We start from the raw sequence: 12636 nt of genomic DNA, 5'->3' as shown, positions 1-12636 counted from the left end.
CAAAAATAAACTCGGGATTCCCATCACCACCAATATCATCCTTGTCACTTCGTTGGTTTGTTGGCTGTTATTTCGGTTTTTGCTCTGTGGGTGTCCGTGTTTTGTAGGAAGCAACTCTAACATTCGCTTTATTGTTCTAAGTTTTGTCAAGCCACTCTTTTGAGCACCGTGTTGCAAGAATAGCGAAGAAAGTGATTGTGCTTGTGCATGCGCCAGTGAATGATCACAAGTGAGCGCGTCCGTCTTGCGCTCTAAAGCAGGCATCTCCGGCGGATGCCTCCACTTCTTTTTTTGTCAGCTGTGCTGTGCACCAAAACATCGTGACCTTGCACAGCGCGGAACGATCATATAGCCCCGTTATGGTGACTGTCTGTGATTGCGACCGCTCCTAAATCGACCCTGAGTGCACTGGACGAAGTGCATAGCCACAGCAGAGCGTCGCAATATGGGTCGTTGTCAACTGGTGCGTAAGGGCGTCTTGAATAAGTGGGCAGTTTTGACAGTTCCCCTGGCGAAATAATGATGAAAAATCCATTCGCCTCACCTAATGCAATTGTGCTGTTCACTTTTCTCATAGCATTCACGGTTTACTTTCACGTGATAGGAAAACGACGAAGAAGTTTCCAAAGTTACTTCCGGTCGCAGTCTGCTATTAGCGCGATACAAGTAACAGGAACCCTACGCCGTAGGAAAAAAGTTGGAAATTTACGCGCTTTACATTGGGTATCTGATTGACTTATCTGATTGGCTTCAAATCAATCATAAACTTTCACATCAGTGGTTTCATCGCTTTTCGGCGCACGTTGGTGGCCGATATAAAGAAAAAGTGCCGGAACCTGGCCATCTTTACAACTTTTGAACAAATTACCGGATTTAGGTGCTTATAAAGAGTCTTCTACAAGCCCTCTCAAACTTCAGCTACGCATTAGTAGTCTTTTAATTTTATTTGAAGAGAACAAATAGCAGCGCCCCCCAAACATCTGATGATACCTACAGCTACGCACATTACGACCTATGTTACATTGTTGTTGCCATTTATAAGAAACAACGTGAAGCAGTTGCGGCTTTTCGGTGTCATAGGTGACACTGAAAAGCTGATGTGACACCTGTCTGGTAAACTTGCATCATTGCAGTGCACCAACCGTGCAATAATCTGCATGTTCAAATGCTGCCAGTTTGCTGACATGGTTTGCTCATTTGAAATTGTTATGCTTGCTTTGCCTACTCTTTTGTGGCAAATTTTATCTGGCTTGTGGATTCAACATGGACATGTGTAAACTAATGAGCACGAAAACGTAGCCATAAAAAGATGAGAAGGACAGTTCATCCAGTTCATTCCAAATTTTGTACTCGTCTTCTTTGTGCAACTTTTTACTATGCATTTAAAATAATTACATTTTTGGTTTTTAGTTGTTACCTTTTTTTCACCTCTCAAGCTTCTTACTCATTCTTTTTTTTTTTTTTTTTTAATGGTAGCAGTGGTAACCATTGACAAAATCTTGCAGCCCAATAATTTACTGTTTCAGAGATTTTTATTTGTCATTTGTGTGAGCACTTAAGTTTTTGTGTGTTTGGATGTGCTATTTTTCTAATATACTGTGAAATCAGGACAGTTAGCACTGATCAAAGATGAACATGCATGAATAACTCTTTCACATTATCCAAGGGCAAAATTAAAACCTTGGCATCATGTGCCAATAAAGTTTAGAAGCTTGCAATGATAGGTCAAACAAACATGCTCTCAGCCTGGTATGAAATGAATGGAAACCACTAAAAACACTAACAAACAAAATGAAGCAAACTCACTAAAAGCTGAGCAAACTGAATGGTATGCATAGAAAAACTGAGAAGTCTTCTGTCATCTGGTATGCTAGAGTGGCTGTGCCGTCACAACAGAGCACTTTGTCTTTATTGCTTTCAAATAGCTGGACTTCTTTTCTCTTCTCAAGAGGGTGTAAACTATTGTGTCATGAAAGAAGGAAATGGAGAAGGACTATGCAAATTGCAAGTAGGACCGGTAGGATTGCTGTGAAGGAAGCCTTGTGTGCTAGTTCTGTTTTAGGGAGTTACTTGCCCCAGCCAGCAGTTTTTGTGCCTCATGATCGGAGCATTATTAGTCTTTTTGAAGGACATGCAGACCTTTCTGTTACACATGCTCTAGGTTACTGCATCATTCATGTAGCAAAAAAAACTTTGGCGGGTTGTCTCCTGTACTGAACTTTCACAATGTTTTCTTGTTTCAGAAATCTCTGGTTTTATTCAGAGTGCCAATATATTATTATGAAAGGATGGTCTGTCATTGACGATCAGCTTGTCATTGTGTTCATTCTGGCTTAAATTTTTTCTTTAAACAAAGACTTGATAATAGCTAGAGACTATGCCTGCAGATGGCCAATTCATTTGTTTTGCTCTGGGTTGGTTTTCTTGATCCTAAAACTGCATGTTTGCAGTAAGCCTGCAAGTGTGACGGATTATGATGCCTATGTTAGATGCTGTGCAAAATGCATATTTGTACATTCTTTGAATTATATTGAGGAGCTCCTGGTAGAGGTTCTTTCAGATAGTGGTAACTTTACCTGCGCTGAAGGTTCCTTTTGGGAAAAAAAAATTATGGAGGTAGAATTATGTATGTAGGTAGAAAGCACAGGCTGATAGTGCCACAAAATGTCCTCTCTTGTGTTTGTGTAAGTTGCATCTTTCCTATCCTTATCCAATAACATGGCACAAAATTAGTCGAGCAGGCCAGCTATGAGGGAGACTTCATGATCTTGGCATCTGGAATGTAGGCATGCTGATATTCCTGTCGGCATATTTGTGTGAATGCAAGGGGAGTCTATCCTGCTGCTGTATCATATCCCATGTATTCCATACTTCTGACTGGGAAGTTGCAGTGTGTCCAATATTGTAGCAGACGGTTAGATTGAAGGAAAAATTCATCTTGGAAGAAGCCAAAAAGACTAGGACGCAAGAAGAAATACTTGTTTTAAAGTCGTTTGCGCTTCTTTCATGATGATTCCAATCCAGTTTGCCCAGCTTTCCACCTTACTGAAGGGAAAAAGTTTACCTTTATTGAATAAATATCAGTAGAACATGACATCAAAGGAGAGCAGGCCCTGCCCCTCTACACTGCTTGCCCTTTAACGGTCTGCACTGGGAACTGAAAATGGGTAGCTGTGTTTTACGCGTATGAAAGGAACTGCTACTAGTGACACGCTGAATTGGATTGTGATTAATGTAAACAGGCATTTACTGACTACAAGGATGATGTTATTTCTCTTGCTTGTACCTTCACTGTATCTTCATAAATATGAATAGTAGTACATAGTCTTTGGGATACGTAGACCTACTGTGCATGGACACACTCAAATGTCTTTGAACGCAATGTCTAGGCTGCAAAATAGTTCATTCACACCACACATGAAAGCGAACATATTGCATATGGCTGATTGGTAATGCAAAAGGTTGGTGCCATAAAATGAGGCTGAACACTGGGAAAGAGACGTGTTCTACTGTACAGTATATTATGCATCCCTCCCAGTGTTCATGATTTAAGGTGCTATCTCCATCCAAAGTTTCAAAAGAAAAGAACCAGGCTTGGTGCCATAAAACAAGGCCAAACACTGGGAGAGAGACGCATTCTGCTGAACAATGCATTATGCATCCCTCCCAGAATTCATGATTTAAGCTGCTATTTTCATCTAGAGTTCCACAAGAAAAGAACCAGGCACAGGGACACTTGTACAAGAAGTCCATAGCGCAAGGGCTTAGCTTGCAGCCTTATTTGGCAGGGAGAAGGCTTCTACAGATATGAAAGCGGTGCGCGTGTGGAAAACTTGCTCACTGTGGAAAAATAAAAACAAAATCCAAATCTAGCCATTTTTGACAGTCAAAGTCTGTATATATTTTTGTTCTTTTAAATGTAGCAAAGGGTGTGCTCATGCATGCCTTTGGCCCCAAATTTCTTTACACAACCCTACAGTCTGCTGTATATACCGTGTTTTGCCTTTGCCAGTAATGTCTGTATCATTGAAGCAGGGAGTGCATTCACATTTCTGTTTCTAGTGGGAGTTAGAGTAGAATGTGTATGCATCCTTTCATTTACACTGAGTGGGATGCTTAAAATTTTTCATTGACACATGGAAAATGTGTATATTAAACAGCATGCTGTGTAGGAGTTGCAGTTACACTCACTGCTGTGTGGTGACCACTGCTTCTATAACCAACATAGCTGTGATTAGCAATTGTGTTTGGTCGTTCCTTGTTTCTGTTAGTGGTTGAGGAATACTGCATTGAAGTGTACTGAACTGGCTATCACTATTGCTCGCTATTTTAGTATCGAGTTGGACATTTTATGTGCATATTGTGTGTCATTCAGATCTAGATAAAAACCTCAGAATCCAAATTTGCAGTTCTAATATCTGGCTCATGCCTTCATGGGGTGTCAGTGGTATTTAGGGCTCTGATTACTAACTTGGCAGAGTGGTTTCCATGCAGGTGTTCTCACTGCACAATGGAGGCAGTGAAGTGGGAGCCACATGGCCTCGGCTGGAGCAGCCCCGTGTCCATTGTAGTAAACCAAGCGCAGCTGTCTGGTGGCCAAAATGAGCTAGGCTATGGCCACCTGGCTGCTGTTGCCCAGTGGGGCTGGGGCATTGCTAGTTCCACTGCTGCTGGCATGGTGTGTGTCGGGTCCAGCAGCTGCCAAGCCATCAGACACATGCAACCGGCACCGCAAGATCCTTACTGCTCCCTGGGGCATCATCACCGATGGCAATGACAGCTACCGTAATGACTCGCACTGCGAGTGGCTCATACGAGGTGAGTGGGGAGCACCTAGGAGATGTTTTTAATTGGGTACTATTTTCATTCAATATCAGTAACAGAGCTTCTTTTAAACTCGTAGAAAACAAGGTCCTAATCGTTGGTATTTTCACAGCCTCCCACATTGGTTATGGTGGCCAAATTTTGAATAAGGATTATACATAAAAAGGCAAATCTACGTAGATTTTATTGCCATTAATGTTGCAGAAGTATTCTGAGCTTTTACAGCTAGAGCCACCGTGTTCCGATTTAAAGGCTACAAGACTGTGCTTGTTTATAAATGCAGCCATTTAAAATTAAAAGAAAAATGTCACATTTGGCATTTGAGGGTGGCCAAAGCCATGTTGTGGTTTATGGTTGAGGTGTTAGAGCCACCTTAACTTCATTTGTGCCTATTAACTTATGATGTGTCTGTATACAATCTTATGTGTAGTACTCTCGCCCAAGCACTTAACATGGCTGCTTAATGCAGCTAGTCAATGTGGAGTATATTTTAAATGCTACGATGTGTCTGTTTTTTTTCTGCCTGCAAGAGTGCATACTTTGCACGTGAACATTCATATTTCTTGATTGTGTGAGATACTTCAACAGCTGTAGTCAGAGACACAGCCATCATCTGCATTGTGCTTGTTCAGTTCTGCATTCAATTTCCTGAGACTCTGTGCAGAAGGTAAATGCATACTGCTTTCAACCTGTCTTAACAGGCCAAGAGAGTCCGGTATACACAAAAGAAGTGCGGTTGCACGGTGCTATTGATTGTGCGCAGTGGGTTCCAGAGCACATTGTGCATTTGATTTTTAAAATATCTGAAATCGGCATTTATTCACTAGCGGGGCACTGAGAACAATTTGAAATCGGTTTGTATCGATAGACTACCACATTCTAACAACAACAAAGACTACTTTCACTGAAAATAGAGGTTTTGCAGTCTACATATGGCCAAAAAATGAAATACGCGTGACGCTACCACGCCACTGGCCACTTTTTAAAGTAAACTGCGGTGTGTCGATGCAGTTTTTTGGGTGCAGATCCCAGAGGGTAGGCTATGCTGGCATTCCTTTCAAAACAGTGATCATGAAGCCCCATTTGGTGTAGATGTCACAAGTTTAAATCGAATGTTGTGAAAATTTTTTAAATGCAATTTTCTCCGCAATATTGCATCTTCTCCTGCCAGGAAAGCACCAACATGGCCAGAAAGAGCCATAGAATCAATTTTTACCAAGAACAAAAATTGGATGGAGTTGCCATCAGTGTCCCTTTAACACCTAGATGTATTAGGTCCTGTACTGTCCTGAGCGGGTCATGAAGGGCCGAATAAGGATAAAATGCTTAACTGTGGGCAGCACAATCACTTGCCATTGTTTGTGCATGTATTTGGTTGACTGGCAGAACACGTTTCGAAGGTTTTTGCTGCAAGTGTCATGAATCGTTGTGTGCAAAATGTAGCAGGACAGGTACAGCGAACATCTTGTACTGAAGGAGCCCCTGGGTGATACTATTGTTAATTTATCATTGCTCACTTTTAACCTTTCTCCGTGCATTTTACTTTCCAGGTCACCAAGTACATAGAAATTAAGAAAATCTTATGGAAAGCTTGAACCTAGGGCTATAGTCGGATACAACTCAAGAACGAAGTGGCAAATGCCCCTCTAGCAAACGGTGTCGACCGATTCACCCCCCCCCCCCCCCCCCCCCGGCCTATTCTCCTCCTGTTCCCATTGACCGATCCTTTTGGACCTGCTAGCGTGAAATCACAGGGGGTGGCAGATGAATGGGGAATAATCACAGCTTAATTGGATTAACCGTGTTGTTTTGAAAATTGGCCCACGCTGGAGGGCCTACTCAATACTTTGAGGGTCATCTGCCGCTCCGCTCTTGAGTTGTATCCGACTATGGTTTTATTTGTTTCTGCATGCGCTTGTGTGACACGAGAAAGCATTAGATTCACTGAAACTCACATGTATAGTCAACTGGTAGTACTAAAAGTAACACTTAAAAAAAACCTGCTGAGATATTAAAAGAATATGTAAAGTTTTTTGGTTTTGTTTTTGTGGGGTTTAACGTCCCAAAGCGACTAAGGCTATGAGAGATGCCGTAGTGAAGGGCTCCGGAAATTTCGACCACCTGGGGTTCTTTAACGTGCACTGACATCGCACAGTACACGGGCCTCTAGAATTTCTCCTCCAAAGAAATTCTAGCCGCCGCGGCCGGGATCGAACCCGCATCTTTAGGGTCAGCAGCCGAGCCCCATAGCCACTGAGCCACCGAGAATATGTAAAGTAAGAGGCTGGATTCATATCTCATGCACTTATCTTTTTGTTGAGTTTTGTGTTATCCACCAATGGTAAAGAAAGTGGGATTATATGCTGATACGAGAATGTACACTGAGAGTATTAAATGTTAAGCTTTGCATCCTTTTGCAGAGGCGTATGTCGCGAAAGTGTAATCCAGCAGATAACTGGATAGCATGGTCTTCTCACAGTGTCATTTATGCTTGCTGGCTGCTCTGATTTCTTGTGTAGAAAGCTCGTTGTGTTTACATTTTTAATTTAGTCTTTATTGATTGGTTCTCTTCTTTACAGCTAACTCAAGCAAGCTGTATATCACGCTGCGTTTTCATGAAATGGCCACAGAGTGTGCATATGACCATGTGTTTGTCTACGATGGTGACTCATACAGCAGCCCACTGCTGGGAACCTTTAGTGGCGAGTCCATCCCACCTCCCGTGATTGCAACGTCTGGTTCAGTGAGTATTCTCCTCCACATGTACTGCTGTATCTTAACTTGAACCTATCTTTCATATTTTAACCGAGTGAGCATCATTAAATATAGTATAATTCCTTTTAGGTGTAAATTTGCACACTTATTTGCTCTAGCTGAGACTAGGAAAGGAGGAATGGCTGGAATTCGGCTTTTGTACTTGCTATTATCAGAGTAAAAATGTCATTGACAGAATCCTATGCAGAAACAAAGTGGTTGCTGCTGGAACCAACAGTTACGCTGATTGTCCTGGGTGCTCGTTCTCTGCATGCTAGCATTAGGTACACTAAGCATGAACTGCCAAGTTTTTTTCACAGTTTTATACGATTAGATGACAAGTTGGTTGGTCTTCATCTTGTGACGGAGGCTTGGATTTTAAAGTGGATTCACACAGTGGATCAAATCACAATTCAAACTTTTGAATTCTGCATCATATGTTTCTGTGTTACTTATTTTTGTGGCTCTTTTCTCGTATTCAACCAGCGATCTGAATATCTCTCTTGGGATCGTGTGCAGGGACTAGGAGAAGAGCCCATGCTGAAAATTCTAGGTGCAAAATGAGTTTGTGCCATATTGTGAAAAACTACTCATAGACAAGGAGGGAACTGCAGTCACCTGGTGCACAATCTGCAAGCATGAATTGCGATTTGGTCTGTCTTGTCAGTCCACCAGCTGTTCGATTAACAAGAAGTCAGTTTAAACTGTTCATTGTACTAGGTTTTTTTATCGCGAGCCAGTGAAGGTTTTTTTATCATGAGCTAGTGACATCACTGTTGGCAAAGACAGTGTTATCACTGGTTTTCTGCACATTACAAGATACTGCTTCCATTCTTTTTCTTCTTTCAACTGATTCCATCTCTAAGTCACTGCTAATGTGAAGTTTGTAACCCAGAGTGATCTGCAGCAAGCGCAGCCACTTTTTCTTTCCTAAAACTTTTCTGCTCCGATCTCGCAGATGCTGATTCTTCTGTACAGCGACACCAATTATGTCCTCAAAGGTTTTGTGGCCGAGTACTCCATCACGCAGTGCCCATCCAACTGCAGCAATCATGGGAGTTGTGGCCGTGACTCCTGTGTGTGCGACCTTGCATGGACAGGCCCCGATTGCAGCACACCTGTGTGCCCTAGCTCCTGCCACGCTGACCAAGGCCAGGGTAATTGCAGCTTTCCCTGCACCACAACAAGCCCCCCAGGATCATCCGAGATCCCCAACTGCTGTCGCTGCTCTCATGGCTTTGCTGGGATTTCCTGCAGCCTTCCTGAAAATCCCAACGACTCTGCCGCTGGTTGGCATCTTCTCTCAAGGGGCGGCGGCCCATTCGCAGCTCGTGCTGGGCATGCTGGTGTCTATTTGCCCTTCACTGATCAGCTGTTTGTATTTGGTGGCCGAGCATTCGGCCGTGTGTTAGGGGATTTTCTTGTGTACAATTTCAACGAGAGTGCTTGGCATGATTTGACAGATGTGAGGCCGCGACCTGCAGCCCGATGGGGTCATGCCATGGCTCCCTACGCTCATACGATTGCCCTCCATGGAGGCGAGCTCACCAATGGGAGCCTTTCATCTGAGCTCTGGCTCTACAATGTTGCCAAGAGAGAATGGACACTTGAGTTGCCTTCGCCTGCTGGTCACTACCCACCTGCTGTTGCACTGCACTCACTGACTCCTGGTGATGGCAACCACCTCTATGTCTTTGGTGGTAGGACAGCTGGCGGTGTATTTTCAGATGCACTCTATCGTGTGAATCCACGAAATGGGACTCAGTGGGAACGTGTGGCCTATGTTGGGTCTGTGCCTCCTTCAGTTGGACATGCTGCAGTGTTTCATGCGGAGTCACGCTCTCTGCTCGTGCATGGTGGTGTTGTGGTGGACTACGCACGGTTCAGCAAGCTAAGCTCAGCCCTCTGGGCGTTCCATGTAGATGCAAACCGGTGGACCCGCCTCCAACGAACACCTTTGGGTGGTGAGGCACCAACAGAACGGGCCTTTCATGCAGCTGCCCTTGTAGGTGGCTACATGGTTCTGTTTGGGGGTTACATGCACAAGCACTCATTTGAAGAGAAGTGCTTTGATGATGGCATCTACTTATATCACCTGCGCTGCCACAAGTGGGTGTCCTTCAAGCTCATTGCAGGGGACCTGCTTGGTAAGTCCATGGCTGATTTATAATTGCCTGCTTTTTTATTTTCTTCAATTTTGTTCTGGTGAATTTTGCTTGCAGAAGTGACACAGTCTTGCATTTAGGGTGTCTCAATGCGTGCGCCCTCTCCTAGGGGGGAGACGGCCTCGTCGTCTGCTACAGCGTCCACCATATTTGTGCTCTCTCCTGCACGCTTTGCCAGCGTGCGTTGGAGCTGAACGTGCTACCTCATAAATGTAGTGTTTTGCTCTTGGAGAGCAACAAATAAGCAAAAGAAAAAGCACAGTATGCAGCTCCTAATTAATGAAATATTATGATCTTACGGAAGTAAAATGAATGAAATTTTTAGACTCACAAATAATCCCAGCATTAAGACTCTTGCAGTTGCACATCTTATGACAAACTGTTATTTTACACAGGCACAGATAGGATGCTGTGGCACGTTATTTCGCGCCATATCTGCGGCATCCAATGTACCAGCATAATTCGGGCTACTTTTTCTTGTAAGGTGTCCACTTTCACTGTAGTATGAAACATTTTTCGCATTTTCTTTACCAGCGCAGAAAATCCTTACTGAAAGTGTGGGCTTGAGTGTCAGAAATAAAGAACCTTGAGAGAAAACAAAGGATAACCATCAATAGAGCATGCCCCGTCAGTGACGGTGTAAAGACTATGTCTTGCAACAACGGGACTTGAGGGGAGGTAAATTGAAGCTTTGTGTACGGGGATTGATATATTTACAAGATGTTAAGATGTAAGCACATCAACATCAAACTAGTTACAGGCAAAATCTTCTCTCCTCGGCATAGCCGAAGATGCAGAGCATCTAAACCTCGCTCGGAATGCTCTTACAGGCTCCTGGGCCCAGCTTTACATACCTAGAAGCCCAGCCCACATTCTGTATCACCCAATTGTGCTGAACTCACCACATTATTGGTTGACAAAGCACATGGCATGTCCTTCAAATTCAGCAAGGTTCATAGCCCTCTCACTAAAGTACATAGTGCGAATCGCTTAAAAAATCAAATTCGCTTAAAAAACTCCGACATTCTGGGAAGCAACCACGAAATAATTGGCCCACTGGGTTACGTGCCATGCCAAACAACTTCCACTGTGTTGCATAAACTCTCTCCTCTACAAAAGAGAAAGGGAAGCAAATGCAAACACATCAAATCATTTCCACTTTTGTGTCGGTTACCTGAAGACCCGTGACCATGGCATCTCCCACAGTTAGGGCAGTTGAATAACTAAATGGGCCGTTACTGTCATTGAACAAGTGGCTGCACCCATTCTGCCTGATAGCATTTCACTATGCGAGCCCATTTCCCGAGAACTATTGACGTTCAGTGTTTTTGGGTGTTGGAGCCATTACAGAACCCCAGCTAACTGCACAACTTCTGGCGCAAAAATGTGGTATTAGTCTGCAGTGGTAGGCAGTCACAACTACGGGAAAATTCACGAGGAACACTATTAAAGATTGTAGTACTTACACTCCATTTACTCCAGATGTTCGGCAGCTGCCTCTTGTCACAGTTTGTCTTCACAGCCCAGATGAGCCTTCTTTTAACTCACTTGGAAAGGGATCATTCTCCAGCTATTTCTGGAGTGATTCGTGCACAGTGGCACATGACATGCTAGAACCTTGCCAGTCTTACGGCCGAAGAAAACAGAGGCTGAGTGGACACTGGGCCTTGCACATGCAGCTGGCGCATGTGAAGCGTGGAGTGGGCACAGATATGCTGGCCATCTCAACAGAGGCAGCAATGACCCCTCCAAAGAATGGCACCACCCTCCATGGAGCGGCAGGGGAGTGGGCGCATTGAGGCAGCCTACTTGCATAGTGTACACCTGAACCCTGTGCCGGACAAAATTATGATGATTCCATGAGCCATCCACATCCATCTTTACCTGCGCATAAGTTGTTGGTCAAGGTACATTTGCAGGTTAAGGCCTTTTATGACAGTAATTTTGTGCTCAGTTGTGGCAGTTGTGTTATCATCAGTGTCCAGTAGTTTAAAAGGAACGCTTATAGTTAACTTGCTGTGCATGTTATGTTATCGTGCCTTTCTTCTTGGTTGACCGCACCATTTTTTTGAGTACCCCATGACAGTGGTAGGAGCCCCGACCTGTTTCTTGAGCATGGAGACTGAACCTGTTCAGTGGGTTGAGCGCGTTACCATGAACAGCACAGTCAAGTTATCCTGTTGTATATGGTGCCTTGTACTGACAGATAAATACAAAGCAAAGCTGTCCTTTATTTCTTATGTGATGGCAACCTTTGGGTGCTTAGCGAGGTAATGTCTTCTTGCAGCCATAAACACTGTTGGGCATTTAGGAGATGATGTAAGTGCATGCATGGCTTTGTGTGCTATTAGTCAAACATTTCATAGTTATCAACGCATAATCTGTATAATGGTGTACAGTCTCCAAGAAATGCACCTCAGAATGTGTTCAAATAGGCAACAACTCTTCAAATTTCTTTAAACTTGTTTGTGCACTTGCTTCTTAACAGTGCTGCCATTTTTGCCACTTCACTTGCACCTGCCAGTGGATGCACTCTATGAGATGGCCTTGCTATAGTAGGATACAACTTAAAAAAAAACACCAGTTGATAACTTTGGGCCATGGTCCACAGTGTTGTGTATTACTCTGCTGGCCAGTCACATCAGGAAGCGCAATAAACCTTTTAGTGTTTAACTTTATTAGACAGGTCAGGCATCAGAATTCTAGAGCTCATGTTTTTCTTGTGATTAGTTCCTTGTTTAGGTGAAAAGAGAAGTTTTAACAACGGCTTACTTTTTTGTCATGGAGAAATTTTGTACGGTGGTCTTGGATTCGGGTAGAGCTTCACTGCAGACTTAAGTGGTATCTGACTATAGAAGGTATGCTCCTAGAGGTATGAGTTGAGGTTAGGGTA

At 43.6% G+C, this 12636-nt stretch overlaps 1 protein-coding gene across 2 annotated transcripts in view; it reads left to right on the top strand.

Annotated features, from left to right (window-relative positions):
- The first annotated feature begins 47 nt into the window (after positions 1-47).
- Megf8 (multiple EGF like domains 8) overlaps positions 48-12636 on the top strand; it is a 139793-nt gene continuing 127204 nt past the window's right edge. For both annotated transcript variants that reach the window (XM_089581048.1, XM_089581046.1), the window contains exons 1-4: positions 48-463; positions 4495-4818; positions 7404-7567; positions 8537-9725. In XM_089581048.1, the coding sequence (XP_089437174.1) occupies positions 4614-4818; positions 7404-7567; positions 8537-9725 (1558 nt within the window). In that variant the 5' untranslated portion in view covers positions 48-463; positions 4495-4613. The remainder of the gene's footprint in view (positions 464-4494; positions 4819-7403; positions 7568-8536; positions 9726-12636) is intronic.

The sequence above is a fragment of the Amblyomma mixtum genome, chromosome 3 (genome assembly GCF_055824585.1).
Source record: "Amblyomma mixtum isolate Tamu chromosome 3, ASM5582458v1, whole genome shotgun sequence".
Classification (NCBI taxonomy): domain Eukaryota; kingdom Metazoa; phylum Arthropoda; class Arachnida; order Ixodida; family Ixodidae; genus Amblyomma; species Amblyomma mixtum.
This window is presented reverse-complemented; position numbering and strand designations above follow the sequence as displayed.